An 18,710-nucleotide genomic window follows, 5' to 3' on the forward strand; every position below is an offset into this window, starting at 1 on the left:
CTCGCTGGCTGTTTTCAAACAGGCGGGATTTATATTGCAACTGTCTATGAGTCCAGATCTGGTGGTGTTTCCCCTCACGGCGCTATGCTTTGTTAACTTCTAATGGATATCACTGATTTCTGTATGCCATTCCCATAGTCCTGCCCCTCCTGGAGTTCCTTACTCTGTTACTACCATCCCTGGGGACTGGCAGTCAAAACATTGCACTGTGAAGATATGCCGACAATATTTTGCTATAATGAATTAGTAGTTTCCTTAGAGATGTTGTTTCGGGGTACGTACACACACACACACACACACACACACACACAGCGAGAGACTAGTCCAGCAAGTACTCACTGACCACCCAACATCAAAGTGCAGTAGCGTGTTTTTGTGAATCATGCCCCCATTAACAGGCAACTTAATGAATCTTAAAGAGTGTAAAATGCTATCGATCCAGCCATTTCCATGACAGTTTTACCTTCTTTGTCTGTTGTCACATCATTAAAATGGAAAACAATCCGATTATTTCAGCTTTTAGAATTAGAACATTACAACAGCCCCTGGACCAAGTAGGAAGGGGAGAGATTTCCCAAACGGAGACCATCACTTTACCCCGGTTCGAGAGTCCAGCAGGCCCAGGAAGGGTGCACTTTTCTGTGGTACAACTCCTCCAGCTCTTTATCAAGTTAGAAACTATCAGATGAAGATCAGCAGGTTGCTGAAAATGACAAAGCACGGGGCCAACACAAGGTGCCCTGTCCTTATCGGGATATTGTATTTCACTTGATCTATTAATAAATGTAATTTAGTACCCTGCTCTCACACATTACAGTTCTCTATGATATAGTGAAATGGATATTTAATGATTCTCAATCACTCAAACATTTGTCACAGCTTTAGCTAATTAGTAAATGTATCCATCAAGTCACAGCAGCAATGGAAGTTAAGGATACCAGGCATGCCATTTCAGAGTAATTAAACTCATTTCCACATGCATCAGGATAAAAGAGCAAACCCTCAGGAACGCTAGGCTGAGGCTGTTCCACAACAGCCCTCCACCAGGACCTAGTTTCTTTGACGTTGCAATTGAAAGACTAGCTGGGAAGCAGCAGTAACACAACCGACTCTCCAACTGCAACAGGTCCATCTGGTGGGTAGAGTTATTCATGGGACGACGCTACACTCCAATAGAAGAGGTCAGCAAACCACCAACTCTGAAGTTAGCAGTGGACTGAGATCAGCTAGAGGGGCACTGATTGCAAACCCATTTAAAAATATGAAACTGTCTATTGTTAAGAGTGTCATCTATCAAAATCAGTCACATTTTTGAATCTATGCAGGTGCTCGACAATTGAAACTTGGCAGGTCTGGACTATCCAGATTACCTTGGGTCCCCCTTCAGAAAATGCTGCCCTAATTACCCAAAGGACAGATAAGGTCCAGGATTGAGTGTGGGGAGTAGCAGCAAAAGAATCAGAAAGTGCCAGGACTGCTGTAGGTACAACCACACAATGTCTTTTTACTACTTCTACATGTCACCAATGGATTTGCAAATAATTGTTTCAAGGACAGGTGCCGGACAATAATGAATAGGAGAGAGAAGAGGAGAGTATAACAGGGTGCACCATTACAGTACAGGGGAGAGAAAAGGAGAGTATAACAGGCTGAAGTATTATGGTGAAGGGGAGAGTAGAACAGTGTGAAGCATTAGGGTACAGATAGATGAGCCCATAAAAGAGAGAAGCATAGAATGGGTGTCGGCAGAGAGAAATGCCTCAAATGTTGTTTTTATAAGTAACTCAATCCTTTGCTTTGATTTAATTACAAAGCAATGCGGAGGTTAACCTTTTTCTAAAATGGAATGTCCCTCATTACTGAAGGTAGCACATTACAAACCCCTAAGATTTTGAATGCCTGTGTGTATCAATGACATCTATTTGACCATTCACAAACTAGTACACATGGCCCATACCTGAACAGTCTGAAGGTCATTTGAAATACCACTGATGGCTGGATATCCTGATGGATATACTGGCAGCAGCACTGCTGCGAAAGGTGAGGCCTTATCTGGTAATGAGACTGAGGTAAGGGCAATACAGAAAACACAAGTTCATTGAAACTCACTCACAGTAGAAAAAAATCCCAACATCCGTTTCTTTACCATGGAGCCCAGGAGATGACTTCTCGTACAGTGAAATGGGACTGCCCACTTAGTGTAAATCTGCATCTATTTAAAAAGGAGAGCTTACTGTGTCTGGTGTCTTAGATATCAGGGGGTAGATCTTCTGCGGGAGTTCCCTGATCTCCAGCCACAACGTCAGCCAAAACCCTGGAAAAATTGCATGTTACAGCAGAAGGTCAGAAGAAGCTCCGCAAACTTCAGAAATTGTGTGGAAATTGGCTGCCACGTTTGCCTACACAACAGTGCCTACATTTCAGAAGTACTTCATTGGCTGTGAAGCATTTTGGGACATCCTGAGGTCGTGAAGAGGTGCTTAAAAGTCACTTACAATGGCACTTTCAAATTCCCAACTGTCCAGCCTTTGACCCTCCATTCACCACAAAATTTCTGCAGCGACCATTCTGCTCAATCACACCCTCACCTCCACCTTTGAGGCCCTTTTCCCCATTAAAACCCTTACTCTCTCTCACCCTGGTCATTCCCCCCTGTACGGCCCTCATCTCCGCTCCCTTAAGTCCAAGTCACAAAACACAAAAAGTTAGTATGCAGGTACAGCAGGCAATTAGGACAGCAAATGGCATGTTGGCCTTTATTGCAAGGGGGTTGGAGTACAAGAGAAAGGAAGTCTTACTACAATTGTACAGGGCTTTAGTGAGACCTCACCTGGAGTACTGCATACAGTTTTGGTCTTCTTATCTAAGGAAGGATATACTTGCCTTACAGGCAGTGCAATGAAGATTCACTAGATTAACTCCTGGGATGAGAGGGTTGTCCTATGAAGAGAGGTTGAGTAGAATCGGCCTATACTCTCTGGAGTTTAGAAGAATGAGAGGTGATTTCAATGAAACACAAAAGATTATGAGGGGGCTTGACAGGGTAGATGCTGAGAGGCTGTTTCCCCTGGCTGGAGAATCTAGAACTAGGGGGCATAGTCGCAGGATAAGGGGTCAGCCATTTAAGACTGAGATGAGGAGGAATTTCTTCACTCAGAGGGTTGTGAATCTTTGGAATTCTCTACCCCGGAGGGCTGTGGATGCTGAGTCATTGAATATATTCAAGGCTGAGATGGATAGATTTTTGGACTCTCGGGGAATCAAGGGATATGGGGATCGGGCGGGAAAGTGAAGTGGAGGCTGAAAATCAGCCATGATCTGATTGAACGGCGGAGCAGGCTTGAGGGGCCGTTTGGCCTACTCCTGCTCCTATTTCTTATGTTCTAAGGGACACAAACTTGAACATTTATGGTGGACAACTGGTTTAGCCATTCATCGCCACATCTGGCTGGACCACATAAAGCACTACCGGGTCCTGCTCTCCTCTGCCAAAACTGCTCACTATTCCAGGGTCATCCTGGAATGTAAAGCTTCTCTTCTCCACTACAAACCATCTTCTTAAACTCCTCTCCCTGCCTCCTCCACCCTCACCTCCAACAAGTGCGAGGAGCTCATGGGCTTCTTTGTCACTAAGATTGAGATCATCCATTCAGCTGCCTCTGCTGCTTCCCTCCCTTCAAATGTTGGGCAGGACACAGAGGGGAGCTCTCAGCCTGCAGACCTACTGATGATTCAGAGGTTGCAACACAAGCTAATCCTACTGGTAGGAGATTGGTGAGGGGATTTTACGGTCGGTTGCAATTCCAATTTTCACTCTTTTTGGGGTCCACAATAATCCCAATTACAATCGAGAGATCAGTGAACAGCCCAAACTAGTCTTTCAATCTGATTCGAAAGGTACAGCATGGTTGCAATCGACTCTGTCATTTGTGAAATCGGGAGGAATGGAATCTGTACTGGGGCATTTGTATAGATTATTAAACTCCACTCTTAAATTACCTGTTGAAGGGACTATTGATCCTTTATCGGCTCCTGTAGGTGGTCATTAACTGGCAATTAAAGACCTGCAGTTTAATAACCCATACGGGCACCCCTTGTAATTCTCACAAATTTCACACTTCAATTTCAGCTACACTAACTGCCCAATCAAAACACTAATGATGACTATCCACTGATAGGGGGTGAGAAGAAGTTTGTTTTAGTCTGTAATTGCCACATAGGGAGAAAGAGCGGGGACCATGTCTCCCATTCAAAGGACTGGGTTTTGCTGGTGAAGGGCTTGGTGGAGCGGAGATAACTGTACTGTGAGGTCTCCCTCAAAGGCCACAGGAGGGCAGGGGTGGCAAATGGAAAAATGTCACACTGATAAAGTGGTCTCAAGTACATTGTTGGGGGTAGTGTAAAGGGAGCTTTATTCTTTATCTAACCACGGACTGGGAGCGTTGGAATGCTGAGACTGAAATGGGGAAGTGTTGTATTTCCCAGTGCTTCATCCTTCATCTTGATGGATATAAAAATTTACCAAAAAAAATTTGGAAAGATTAAATATGTTGGCAACGCTGATTGATTGGGAAATTTAGATTGTTACATCACCACCAACTGGGAGGTGAAGGAACGATACACCCAAAATTCCTACCAACAAAAAAAACATCAGAATGACTGTCTCTACAATTATGCGTTGATGTTGGGTGAGGATAGGATCGAGTTTACTCGTGATGCCAGGCCTCCTCAATGTGGGTGATCAGCCTGACAAAGCTCACTATCCAGGATCACACATGAATAACTGCCTCCTGGGTGAAGTACCAGAGGACACCTGGCATCTGTGGAACTGAACCCCAGCAAGGCCTTAACGCCTTCAGGCAGGAGGGAAGGGAGGAGACTGGTGTCAGTCGTATCCCATTCCCATCAACGATGTCCTAATAGCAGCAATCACACAGGAGTGTCGCAGAGCCCTTGTGCACAACGTAAGATGGGGATGTCTGTGCAGTCTGTAGCACTGTGTGAAGGAAACGAGAAAAGCTACAGTGCTGGTATGGACATTGCAGATGACACAGAGACTTTAACTAAATCTAGATAGAACAGCAGATACAGAGGCAGCCATAATGTAAAGGATGTGGAGATGCCGGTGATGGACTGGGGTTGACAAATGTAAGGAATCTTACAACACCAGGTTATAGTCCAACTGTTTTATTTGAAAATCACAAGCTTTCGGAGGCTTTCTCCTTCGTCAGGTGAGTGTGGGATTCCATGGAAGGTTACCGCATTTATATTCAGAGAACAATACTTGGTGATTACAGATAATCTCTCCAACTGCCTGTTGTCAAGGCAATCAAAGTGTTCAGACAGAGTGATGTTACCTGCAGGACCACCGAATACACAAACGGCAAGAACACAAAACAGAGAGAGAGAGGGAGAGAAACATCCGAAAGAAAGAGAAAGACAGAGAATGATCTGTTGTGTTAAAAACAGATAACTTTTTTTCGCTGGTGGGGTTACGTGTAGCGTGACATGAACCCAAGATCCCGGTTGAGGCCGTCCTCATGGGTGCGGAACTTGGCTATCAAGTTCTGTTCGACGATTTTGCGTTGTCGTGTGTCTCGAAGGCCACCTTGGAGAACGCTTACCCGAAGATCGGTGGCTGAATGTCCTTGACTGCTGAAGTGTTCCCCGACTGGGAGGGAACCCTCCTGTCTGGCGATTGTTGCGCGGTGTCCGTTCATCCATTGTCGCAGTGTCTGCATGGTCTCGCCAATGTACCATGCTCCGGGGCATCCTTTTCTGCAACGTATGAGGTAGACAACGTTGGCCGAGTCACAGGAGTATGAATCATGTACCTGGTGAGTGGTGTCCTCTCGTGTGATGGTGGTATCTGTGTCGATGATCTGGCATGTCTTGCAGAGGTTGCCGTGGCAGGGTTGTGTGGTGTCGTGAACGCTGTTCTCCTGAAAGCTGGGTAGTTTGCTGCGAACGATGGTCTGTTTGAGGTTGGGTGGCTGTTTGAAGGCGAGTAGTGGAGGTGTGGGGATGGCCTTAGCGAGGTGTTCGTCGTCATCGATGACATGTTGAAGGCTGCGGAGAAAATGGCGTAGTTTCTCCGCTCCGGGGAAGCACTGGACGACGAAGGGTACTCTGTTGGTTGCGTCCCGTGTTAGTCTTCTGAGGAGGTCTATGCGATTTTTCGCTGTGGCCCATCGGAACTGTCGATCGACGAGTCGAGCGTCATATCCCGTTCTTACGAGGGCGTCTTTCAGCATCTGTAGGTGTCCATCGCGTTCCTCCTCGTCTGAGCAGATCTTGTGTATTCGTAGGGCCTGTCCATAGGGGATGGCCTCTTTGACGTGGTTAGGGTGGGAGCTGGAAAAGTGGAGCATCGTGAGGTTGTCCGTGGGCTTGCGGTAGAGTGAGGTGCTGAGGTGCCCGTCTTTGATGGAGATTCGTGTGTCCAAGAAAGAAACCGATTCTGAGGAGTAGTCCATGGTGAGCTTGATGGTGGGATGGAACTTGTTGATGTTATCGTGTAGTCTCTTCAGTGATTCTTCGCCATGGGTCCATAGGAAGAAAATGTCGTCAATGTATCTGGTGTATAGCGTTGGTTGGAGGCCCTGTGCAGTGAGGTCCTGTCAGCCACCGATCTTCGGGTAAGCGTTCTCCAAGGCGGCCTTCGAGACACACGACAACGCAAAATCGTCGAACAGAAATTGATAGCCAAGTTCCACACCCACGAGGACGGCCTCAACCGGGATCTTGGGTACACGTAACCCCACCAGCGAAAAAAAGTTATCTGTTTTTAACACAACGGGTCATTCTCTTTCTTTCTCTTCCTTTCGGATGTTTCTCTCCCTCTCTCTCTGTTTTGTGTTCTTGCCGTTTGTGTATTCGGTGGTCCTGTAGGTAACATCACTCTGTCTGAACACTTTGATTGCCTTGACAACGGGCAGTTGGAGAGATTATCTGTAATCACCAGGTGTTGTTCTCTGAATATAAATGCGGTAACCTTCCATGGAATCCCACACTCACCTGACGAAGGAGAAAGCCTCCGAAAGTTTGTGATTTTCAAATAAAACAGTTGGACTATAACCTGGTGTTGTAAGATTCCTTACATAATGTAAAGGAATCACTAGCAACAAGGAGAAATTGAAGTGGATAAATTCCACGCCTGTCGCTTTGGCCTGAGTGATACAGAATGCTAGAATACTAAACGGCAGCATCTAGACACTCGGTCTCAACAGCTGTGAGATTCTGAGCAGAGCGCGGGCACTCCCACAGGAAGTGAGGCAGCCACCAGTAATACACACGCACTCCACTCCTGCACCTCCAAACAGCACCGGCAGCAGCCTGCAAGTGTGTCACTTGGCCAGAGAATGAGGAGAGCCAAAGAACAGCAAGAAAATCAAATGATTTATGAATGGCAAGGGGGAGCAGTTCATGCAGTTTCACTTGGAAAGATCCATTTATCAAAAGAAAACAAAAAGCAAAATACTGCAGATGCTGAAAATCTGAAACAACAGAAAATGCTGGAAACACTGAGCGACAGGCAACACCTGTGGAGAGAGAAACATAGGGTTAATGTTTCTGGACCTGTTTCTCTCTCCACAGATGCTGCCTGACCTGTTGAGTGTTTCCAGCATTTTCTGTCTTTATTTCATTCATCACAGGAGCCTGTTTTATAGCTCCTAATGGATCGCTTGCATTTAGCTTACTTTGTCGGCAGAGATTTTCTTCTCGGTATTATCGCAGTCACAGTGACCATACCTACTATTATAGAAAGCCTGGAAGATTACAGACACTATTCTGTTCTGAGGCCACATCTATTCCTTGTGCTGCGAGACAATAACATGCAAAATCATCACCAGATCGCTAATTGTGTATCAGACAGACGCAGTGCTGCTGTTGGATTAAAGAATGACATCATTTCGGTGTTCAGCACAGAGCAGTGTAGGAGAGGACAGTTTGAAGTCGCTACAATATCCCTTACATGCGCAACACTCCTGGTGGGCTGCACAAATGCAGCAGTAAATGGAGTCCTCTGCCACAATCTGGTGTCTAGCTTTTTTAAAAAAAACAGGCAGCACCTCACTGCAAACTTTATACACAGCATTACACCGCCATGGTTACTCATGCAAGAGGAAGCACTCAACTCAGCGCCAGCAGTACTGGCTGCTGTCCATATGCAACTGAATGCTACCAGAAACTCTCGATGCTGTATTCTAGCAAACATACAGCCTACCTTTCCTGTGAGTGATGCTCAGTCTCAGCTAAAAGCAGGCTTCAAACTGGGACGGGGCTGAAAGACTACACCGAGCAGTGAGGTTTGACAGTTCATTGTGATCTTTAAGGGGTATCTTTGCTCTTTTCATAAATAAAGATTACTTGCAGTTTCTATTTTTTTCACTCAAAGGGTGGTGAGTGTCTGGAACGAGCTGCCAGAGGCAGTAGTAGAGGCGGGTACAATTTTGTCTTTTAAAAAGCATTTGGGCAGTTACATGGGTAAGATGGGTATAGAGGGATATGGGCCAAGTGCAGGCAATTGGGACTAGCTTAGTGGTATAAACTGGGCGACATGGACATGTTGGGCCGAAGGACCTGTTTCCATGTTGTAAACTTCTATGATTCTATGAAAATAATTAACCCAAGCCAAGAGGCAGGTTTGCACCGATTAGGTTCTGAAGTGTCCGTTCAATCTGGATCCATTAGCAGTAACAAAAGGAGAGACTGTAGACTAATGAAGGGGATAAAGCCTGGAGATTAATTCAAAAAGAGGATCAAAATAGATAAAGTAACTTGATTGAAGCCAGACAAATGTCCAGGGATCAGACAGTTCCCACCCGATGGTATTAAAAGAAATAGACAAGGAAACTGGGGATGCATCAATTCTAATCTTCCAGGGGGCTCTGGAATTGGGCACAGTACCAGAGGATAGGAAAGTAACAAACTTTACACTTTTATTTGTCCCCTCCTCTAATGCGAACAACAGTGAGTTTAACATTACAGTAAGAAAAGTGCTAGAGTTCATCATCCTGGACAGATATACACTGATTATGTTACTGCGCACAGCAGTCAGACAAAAATGAACCATGAATGATTTTAGTCAATGATGGATTAGTTATTGGATTCTTTCTTGTTGGTTACTGTTAGCTGATTTTTTTCAAGCTGATGAGATTATACATTACTGCCAAAGGCATTAATATGCATCTGTGTTTTGTTCCTGTCGAACAAAAGGTAGTTTAATATGCTAATATCTTCTGAGAGCAGAGCCATTCATGTCACTCTGTCCAGTAATGTCCCCAATAGTTGGCTGGACAAGGTGTGCATTTCTGGTAATCACAGATCATTCAAGTTGATTGGGACACTGGATATGAAGCACTCTAAGTGCAATGACTGGCGGTATGTAGACAATAAACAGTGAGAATTTAATTAATCCATCCGTGAAGTGTGCAAAGCTTAGTCAAAAAAGTCAAATGAAGATTTTTCAGGAGGGGGTTTAATGCGAGTTAATAAGGATGAAGGTTGAACCTCTCTTAAAACTGCCATTGCTTCTGTCAGGCCTCTGTTTAAGCACTGATATTTTGGTCCGTCTTCATAGAACTAACTCACAGGATACACTGATAATGTACCCAAACCTCAGGTTTATCTCACCCCAAGTTAATGAATGCCCTTTAGCCAGGACTGAATGAGCAACTGTATTTACAGGCTGATTCATGTAAACATGCTTAAATACGGGAGTATAACACAAAAAAGGGTGGTCATCACTTTCTATCAGTCCTGTTCGCTCACATCCACCTATCCATTAAACCACAGGGAACATATACCCACAAAAAGGCTGTTTTTTACTTTGTTGAAAATAACATTGAGCAGTTCAATATATAGAATTTATTCTCTAACTAGCCCATGAACTTGACCATTTAAAGCATCACATCAAGTCCCAAAGCTTCTCTCATTCAACCCTTGCCCCACTGTTTCTTACCCCTGAACATCAGAGTCCACCAGGATTCGGACAAGGATTCCCGTCACAGCTACAAGGATTGGATAATGATCCACGCTCTCCAAACCTGCAAAGAAAGGGGAGGGGGAAATAAAATCATAAACAGCATATTAATTTCTCCCTTTTACCGAGATCCCAGCTTCTAATATACTGCACAGACCTGCATCAATGGAAACAGTGCAAGATCAGGGCCCAATGTGAATCGAGACTGGACCATAAAAGCAGCCTCTGGCCGCTCTTTAAGGCGCAGTGCAATTTTAGGTTACTCAGCTACTCAGGCATAATATTTCTTCCAGTATTTTACACCAGATTACATGTCAAGTGTAATTGTTATATAATTGTACACACTGTCTTAGCAAGAGCATAAAATGGGTCTGATGGCAGGTTTAATATATTGTCATACACTTCAGGATTGGGGGTTTTGCCAGCAACAACACTAGCAAAACGTCCCAAGGCGCTTTACAAGAGCGTTATCAGACAAAATCTAACACCGAACCACATGACATACTAGGACAGGTGATCATGAGCTTGGTCAAAGAGGTATGTTTTAAGAAGCATCTTAAAGGAGGAGAGGTAGGGAGGCGGAGAGGTTTAGGGAGAGAATTCCAGAGCTAAGGGCCTTGGCAGCTGGCACGGTTGCCAATGGAGTGACATCTTGAGGTCGTGTTATAAAAATGCAAGCCTTTCTTTTTCACAAGGATGAGAATTTTAAATTTGAGGTGGACAATGTAGGTCAGCAAGCACAGGGGTGATGGGTGAACAGGACATGGTGCGGGTTAGGATACAGGCAGCAGAGTTTTGGATGAGCTGAAGTTTACTGAGGGTGGAAGACAGGAGGCCGGCCAGGAAACCATTGGAATAGTCGAATCTTTAGGTAACAAATGCATGGATGAGGGTGAGCAATGGCCATGAGGGCGGGATCAGGTGGGGGGGCAACTGTACAAATCTTTAACAAATGTCATCAAAATCTTTTAAAAGATTGCAAATTATAGACAGCTGGTAAAGTGTTGCAGTAGAATGGGACAGGGGGTGGGGTACTTGACCATTCTTAGCTCAGCTAGCTGGGTTCTGATGAAGAGTCTTCGACCTGAAACATTAACTATGTTTCTCTCTCCACAAATGCTGTCTGACTTGCTGAGCGTTTCCAGCATTTTCTGTTTTTATTTCAGATTTCCAGCATCCGCAGTATGTGGCTTTTGATTTAGCTCAGCAAGTATACGCTACTACCTGTCAGGGTGGGAGGGAAGTTGGGCGTTTAGTATCACTCCTACTGGAAAAGATGTGTTATCACCTGACCCGCCACTGGGACAAAAATATAATTCTCAAGCAGAATGGGAAAGGTTTCTAATCATTACTGAGGTGAAAAATGAGTGATTCATGAACAGACCATTTACAAATCTATGTCCTGAAAAGAAAGCCAGAAGCAGATGAGAAATGTTTCTATCATTCGCACCAACTGTCCTTTTCTCCCCTCCAGAAGGCACTGACTCATAGGAACAGCAGTAGGCCATTCAGCCCCTCGAGTCTGCTCCGCCATCCAATTAGATCATAGCTGATCAACTCCATTTACCCACCTTTGCTCCTTATCCCTTGATACTCTTGCCTATCAAAAATTGATCGAGCTCCATCTGAAAACTCCAATAGTGCCAGCAATGTACATTGACTGCACCCAGGAAGTCGTCTAGATACGGAACTCTCAACAGGGAGTATATGCCAACTATTCGACCGAATGGTGCATCATAGCCAAAGCTGAAACCGTTTACACCCCAAATCTTTACGTGTGCATTTAATCTATATACACACAATGCTAAACAGGGGGACAATGCTCCTTACACACACAATCCTACACAGGGGGACAGTGCTCCATACGTGAACAATCCTAAATAGGGGGACCGTGCTCTACATACAATCCTAAACAGGGGGACAGTGCTCTACACAATCCTAAACAGGGGGACAGTGCTCCATACGTGAACAATCCTAAACAGGGGGACCGTGCTCTACACACACACAATCTTAAACAGGGGGACCGTGCTCTAAACACACACAATCCTACACAGGGGGACCGTGCTCTACACACAATCCTAAACAGGGGGACCGTGCTCTACACACACACAATCCTACACAGAGGGACAGTGCTCTAAACACACAATCCTAAACAGGGGGACAGTGCTCTACACACAATCCTAAACAGGGGGACAGTGCTCTAAACACGCACACAATCCTAAACAGGGGGACAGTGCTCTAAACACGCACACAATCCTAAACAGGGGGACAGTGCTCTACACACAATCCTAAACAGAGGGACAGTGCTCTAAACACACACAATCCTAAACAGAGGGACAGTGCTCTAAACACACACAATCCTAAACAGAGGGACAGTGCTCTAAACACACACAATCCTACACAGGGGGACCGTGCTCTACACACAATCCTAAACAGAGGGACAGTGCTCTACACACAATCCTAAACAGAGGGACAGTGCTCTAAACACACACAATCCTAAACAGAGGGACAGTGCTCTACACACAATCCTAAACAGAGGGACAGTGCTCTAAACACACACAATCCTAAACAGAGGGACAGTGCTCTAAACACACACAATCCTAAACAGAGGGACAGTGCTCTATACGTGAACAATCCTAAACAGGGGGACAGTGCTCTAAATACACACAATCCTACACGGGGGGACAGTGCTCTAAATACACACAATCCTACACGGGGGGACAGTGCTCTTAATACACACAATCCTACACGGGGGGACAGTGCTCTAAATACACACAATCCTACACGGGGGGACAGTGCTGTATATACACACATCCCTCAACGGAGCTAGAATGTTTGTACATTCCGGCAGGCCAAGTTTAGCAAGTGTCAGTGGGGGAACATATAGAGAACAGCGATCATAGAATCATTAGATTTAGAATAGCTATGGAACAGGACACAGACCACTCAAATAAAATCCTCAATTGAAGGAGGGCCAATTTCAGTGGGTTGAGAACAGATCTGGCCCAGGTAAATTGGAATCAAAGATTGGCAGGCAAAACTGTAATTGAACAATGGGTGGCCTTTAAGGAGACGATGATTCAGGTACAGTCTAGGCACATTCCCACGAGGGAGAAAGGTAGGGCAAATAAAGCCAGAGCTCCCTGGATGACAAATGAGATAGAGAGTAAGATGAAGCAGAAAAAGGAGGCGTATGACAGACATCAGGTTGATAATACAAGTGAGAACCAGGCTGAATATAGAAAGTTCAGAGGGGAAGTGAAAAAGGAAATAAGAGGGGCAAAGAGAGAGTATGAGAATGGACTGGCGCCAAGATAAACGGGAATCCAAAAGTCTTCGACAGGCATGTAAACAGTAAACGGGTAGTAAGAGGAGGGGTGGGGCCGATCAGGGATCAAAAAGGAGATCTACGCATGGAGGCAGAGGGCATGGCTGAGGAACTAAATGAGAACTTTGCATCTGTCTTTACCAAGGAAGAAGATGCTGCCAAAGTCACAGTAAGTGAAGAGGTAGTTGAGATACTGGATGGGCTAAAAATTGATGAAGAGGAGATACTAGAAAGGCTAGCTGTACTTTAAAGTAGATAATCACCCGGTCCGGATTGGATGCATCCTAGGTTGCTGAGGGAAGTAAGGGTGGAAATTGCAGAGGTCCTGGCCATAATCTTCCAAACAGCCTTAGATATCGAGGGGGTGCCAGAGGACCGGAGAATTGCAAATGTTACACCCTTGTTCAAAAAAGGTGTAAGGATAAACCCAGCAACTACAGGCCAGTCAGTTTAACCTCAGTGGTGTGGAAACTTTTAGAAACAATAATCCGGGACAGAATTAACAGTCACCTGGACAAGTGTGGATTGATTAGGGAAAGCCAGCACGGATTTGTTAAAGGCAAATCATGTTTAACTAACTAACCTGACAGAGTTTTTTGATGAGGTAACAGAGAGGGTTGATGAGGGCAATGCGGTTGATGTGGTGTGTATGGACTTTCAAAAGGCGTTTAATAAAGTGCAGTGTAACTGGCTTGTCATCAAGGTTCAAGCCCATGGAATAAAAGGGGCAGTAGCAGCATGGATACAAGATTGGCTAAGTAACAGGAAACAGAGTAGTGGGTGTTTTTCAGACTGGAGGGAGGTGTACAGTGGTGTTCCCCAGGGGTCAGTGCTGGGGCCACTGCTTTTCTTGATATATATTAATAACTTGGACTTTGGTGAACAGGGCACAATTTCCAAATTTGAGACGACACAAAACTTGGAAGCACAGTGTACAGTGAGGAGGATAGTGATAGACGTCAAGAGGATATAGATTGGCTGGTGGCATGGGCGGACACATGGCAGATGAAATTTAACGCCGAAAAATGCGAAGTGATACAATTCGATAGGAAGAATGAGGAGAGGCAATATAAACTAGAGGGCACAACTCTAAAAGGGGTACAGGAACAGAGAGATCTGGGGGTATATGTGCACAAATCGTTGAAGGTGGCAGGGCAGGTTGAGAAAGCGGTTAAAAAAGCATACGGGATCCTGGGCTTTATAAATAGAGGCATAAAGTACAAATGCAAGGAAGTCACGATGAACCTTTCGAAAACACTGGTTCAGCCACAACTGGAGAATTGTGTCTAGTTCTGGGCACCGCACTTTAGGAAAGATGTGAAGGCCTTAGAGACGGTGCAGAAGAGATTTACTGGAATGGTTCCAGGGATGAGGTCCTTTAGTTACGTGGATAGACTGGAGAAGCTAGGGTTGTTCTCCTTGGAACAGAGAAGGTTGAGAGGAGATTTAATAGAGATATTCAAAATCATGAAGGGTCTAGACAGAGTAGATAGAGAGAAACTGTTCCCATTGGCAGAAGGGTCAAGAACCAGAAGACATGGATTTAAGGTGATTGACAAAAGAACCAAAGGTGACATGAGGAACAACTTTTTTACACAGCGAGTGGTTAGGATCTGGAATGCACTGCCGGGGGGTGGTGGAGGCAGATTCGATCATGGCCTTCAAAAGGGAACTGGATAAGTACTTGAAAGTAAAAAAATTGCAGGGCTACGGGGATACGGCGAGGAGTGGTACTAGCTGGATTGCTCTTGAATGGAGCCAGCATGGACTCGATGGGCTGAATGGCCTCCTTCTGCACTGCAACCTTTCTATGATTCTACCCAGAATGTTAAGAGGAGACAGAATGTGCTTGAAGCAGCTAAGTGTGCAGTAGTGGTTAATATATGGAGATGAGTCTAATAGCTTTGATACTGCCTCACAGGCCAAACCAAGGGTAAATGCCCCACATAAACAGCACAAAAGGGCTTTTTGAAAAAGCATGAAAGAGGACGCTACTCACCAGGTAATCGCAGATTGACAACACGATCAAAGAGGTTCTTTTCAGCCGTCACTCGGTTCAATACCTGGTTTATCAGCTGAGAAAGAAGCAAATGGGTATCGATTAGGTAGGAACCCAATTACTTATCGATTGAAGACATGCAGCTTCCATCACAACTGACATCGGCTTTCAGCTGTGCTGGTCATTCGTTGCAAGAGGATCGAGACTGATCCGAGAGCAATTCCTCTAATCTTGCTCTATTGAATATTTAATACCAGCCTCCCAAGGAAGCCTTTCAAAGCAGCCAGGAATATCTAAGGGCACAGCTTGGAACTCCTGATTTCAAGGGTTGAGAATCTGAATCCCACTCTCACTTCCTATTCAATATTCACCTCATGAGCTGGCCCTCACCTTAACCATTAGGCTGAGGCCCATGGGCTAGTAGCCAGCTCCATACAGATGGGCAAATGTGGACCACAGTCATGCTCCAGGCTGATGGAGGAAGCATATGGGGCGCGGGAGGGGTAAAGTAAGGATGTGAACTCAACTTATACTCTCTTGCGCCTACTGAGGGACACAGGTTCATTATATTACCCAGGCTTCAGAAAATGACTTTCACATAGATTTATTCACCTTCACTATCCAACAGAATTGTAAAATCAAATCATCCAAACTGCTGAAAGAATTAAAGAAGTTAGTCTGTTCCGATGAGGTTATAGCTCCTGATTGTAGGTTATCAGCACAATAGATTCTGCTCTTGAAGGCAGATCACAGATCAATAATAACATTCAACGTTGGAATCTTAATGATATCATTCAACATAATCCTGTTGCATGCTGAGCCTCAAATCACTCGCATGTGTAATTGAGAACACCCTCAATATGGTCAGAAGTCACAGAAATCAACCAACCCAAAGAGACTTCAAATAAAGAAAAAAACTCAACAAATTTATGACTTAAAGTTCTACTCCAGTAACTAAAATTACTGACCAGCTCAGTCATCATCTGTAACTAAAATTACTGACCAGCTCACAGTCATCATCTGTAACTAAAATTACGATCTCAATACCATATTCTCGCTCTCTCCCCATACCCTTTGATGCCTTTTGTGTCTAGAAATCTATCTAGCTCTTTCTTAAATATATTCAGTGACTTGGCCTCCACAGCCTTCTGTGGTAGAGAATTCCACAGGTTCACCACCTGCTGAGTGAAGAAATTTCTCTTCATCTCAGTCCTAAATGTCCTACCCCGTATCCTGAGACCGTGACCCTTCGTTCTGGACCCCCCAGCCAGGGGAAACATCCTCCCTGCATCCAGTCTGTCTAGCCCTGTCAGAATTTTATATGTTTCAAAGAGATCCTCTCTCATTCTTCTAAACTCGAGTGAATGCAGGCCGAGTCGACCCAATCTCTCCTCATACGACAGTCCTGTCATCCCAGGAATCAGTCTGGTGAACCTTCACTGCACTCCCTCTATGGCAAGTGTATCCTTTCTTAGGTAAAGAGACCAAAACTGCACACAATACTCCAGATGTGGTTTCACCAAGGCCCTGTATAACTGCAGTAAGACATCCTTGCTCCTGTACTCAAATCCTCTTGCAATGAAGGCCAACATACCATTTACCTTCCTAACTGCTTGCTGCACCTGAATGTTTGCTTTCAGTGACTGGTGTACAAGGACACCCAGGTCCCTTTCCCAATTTATCACTATTTAAATAATACTCTGCCTTTCTGTTTTTCCTTCCGAAATGGATAACTTCACATTTATCCACATTATCCTGCATCTGCCATGTATTTGCCCACTCACTCAACTTGTCTAAATCACCTTGAAGCCTCTTTGCATCCTCCTCACAACTCACAATCCCACCTGGTTTTGTGTCATCAGCAAATTTGGAAATATTACATTTGGTTCCCTCATCCAAATCATTGATATATATTGTGAATAGCTGGGGCCCAAGCACTGATCCCTGCAGTACCCAACTAGTCACTGCCTGCCACCCCAGAAAAGACCCATTTATTCCTACTCTCTGTTTCCTGTCTGTTAACCAATTTTCAATCCATGCCAGTATATTAACCCCAATCCCATGTGCTTTAATTTTGCACACTAACCTCTTATGTGGGACTTTATCAAAGGCCTTCTGAAAATCCAAATAAACCACATCCACTGGTTCTCCCTTATCTATTCTACCAGTTACATCCTCAAAAAACTCCAGTAGGTTTGTCAAACAGGATTTCCCTTTCATAAATCCATGTTGACTTTGTCTAATCCCATTGATATTTTCTAAGTGTCCTGTTATCACATCCTTTATAATAGACTCTAGCATTTTCCCTACTATTGATGTTAGGCTAACCGGTCTGTAATTCCCTGTTTTCTCTCTCCCTCCTTTTTGTAAATAGTGGGGTTACATTTGCCACCCTCCAATCTGCAGGAACTGTTCCATAATCTATAAAATTTTGGAAGATGACAACTAATGCATCCACTATTTCCATGGCTACCTCTTTTAGTACTCTGGGATGCAGATTATCAGCCCCTGGGGATTTATCGGCTTTCAGTTCCATTCATTTCTCCAGCACTATTTTTTTACTAATACTAATTTCCTTTAATTCCTCCTTCTCACTAGTCCCTTGGTTCCCTAGCATTCTTGGGAAGTTATTTGTGTCCTCTTCCGTGAAGACAGAACCAAAGTATTTGTTTAACTGCTCTGCCATTTCCCTGTTCCCCATTATAAATTCTCCCGTTTCTGACTGTAAGGGACCTACATTTGTCTTCACTAATCTTTTTCTTTTTACATATTTGTAGAAGCTTTTACAGTCCACTTTTATGTTCCTTGCCAGTTTACTCTCATACTCTATTTTTCCCCTCTTCATCAATCTCTTGCTCCTTTTTTGCTGAATTCTAAACTGCTCCCAATCCTCAGGCTTGCTACTTTTTCTGACAGCTTTATATGACTCCTCTTTGGATCTAACACTATCCTTAATTTCGTTTGTTAACCATGGTTGGGCTGCTTTTCCTTTTGTGTTTTTGCACCAGAAAGGAACGTATAACTGTTGCAATTCATGCATTCGTTCCTTAAATGTTAGCAATTGCCTGTCCACCATCATGCCTTTTAATGAAGCTTCACAATCTATCATAGCCAACTCACTCCTCATACCTTCGTAGTTTCCTTTGTTTAGATTTAGGACCCTAGTTTCGGATTGGACTACTTCACTTTCCATCTTAATGAAGAATTCTATCATGTTATGGTCACTCTTCCCTAAAGGACACCGCACAAGAAGATTATTAATTAACCCCTTCTCATTACACAATAACCAATCTAGGATAGCCTGTTCCCTGGTTGGCTCCTCAACGTACTGGTCTAAAAAAACATCTTGTACACACTCCAGGAATTCATCCTCCACAGTATTATTGCTAATTTGGTTT

At 44.4% G+C, this 18,710-nt stretch overlaps 1 protein-coding gene across 1 annotated transcript in view; it reads right to left on the reverse strand.

The window, feature by feature from the left end:
• The window catches only part of LOC137334324 (E3 ubiquitin-protein ligase RNF123), a 370,362-nt gene that overhangs the window by 156,607 nt on the left and 195,045 nt on the right, over window positions 1-18,710 (reverse strand). The window contains exons 34-35 of the mRNA XM_067999016.1: window positions 15,313-15,388; window positions 9,965-10,049 (exon numbers count right to left, since the gene is read on the reverse strand). Coding sequence (XP_067855117.1) covers window positions 9,965-10,049; window positions 15,313-15,388 — 161 coding nt within the window. The remainder of the gene's footprint in view (window positions 1-9,964; window positions 10,050-15,312; window positions 15,389-18,710) is intronic.

Source organism: Heptranchias perlo, chromosome 17, assembly GCF_035084215.1.
Source record: "Heptranchias perlo isolate sHepPer1 chromosome 17, sHepPer1.hap1, whole genome shotgun sequence".
NCBI lineage: Eukaryota > Metazoa > Chordata > Chondrichthyes > Hexanchiformes > Hexanchidae > Heptranchias > Heptranchias perlo.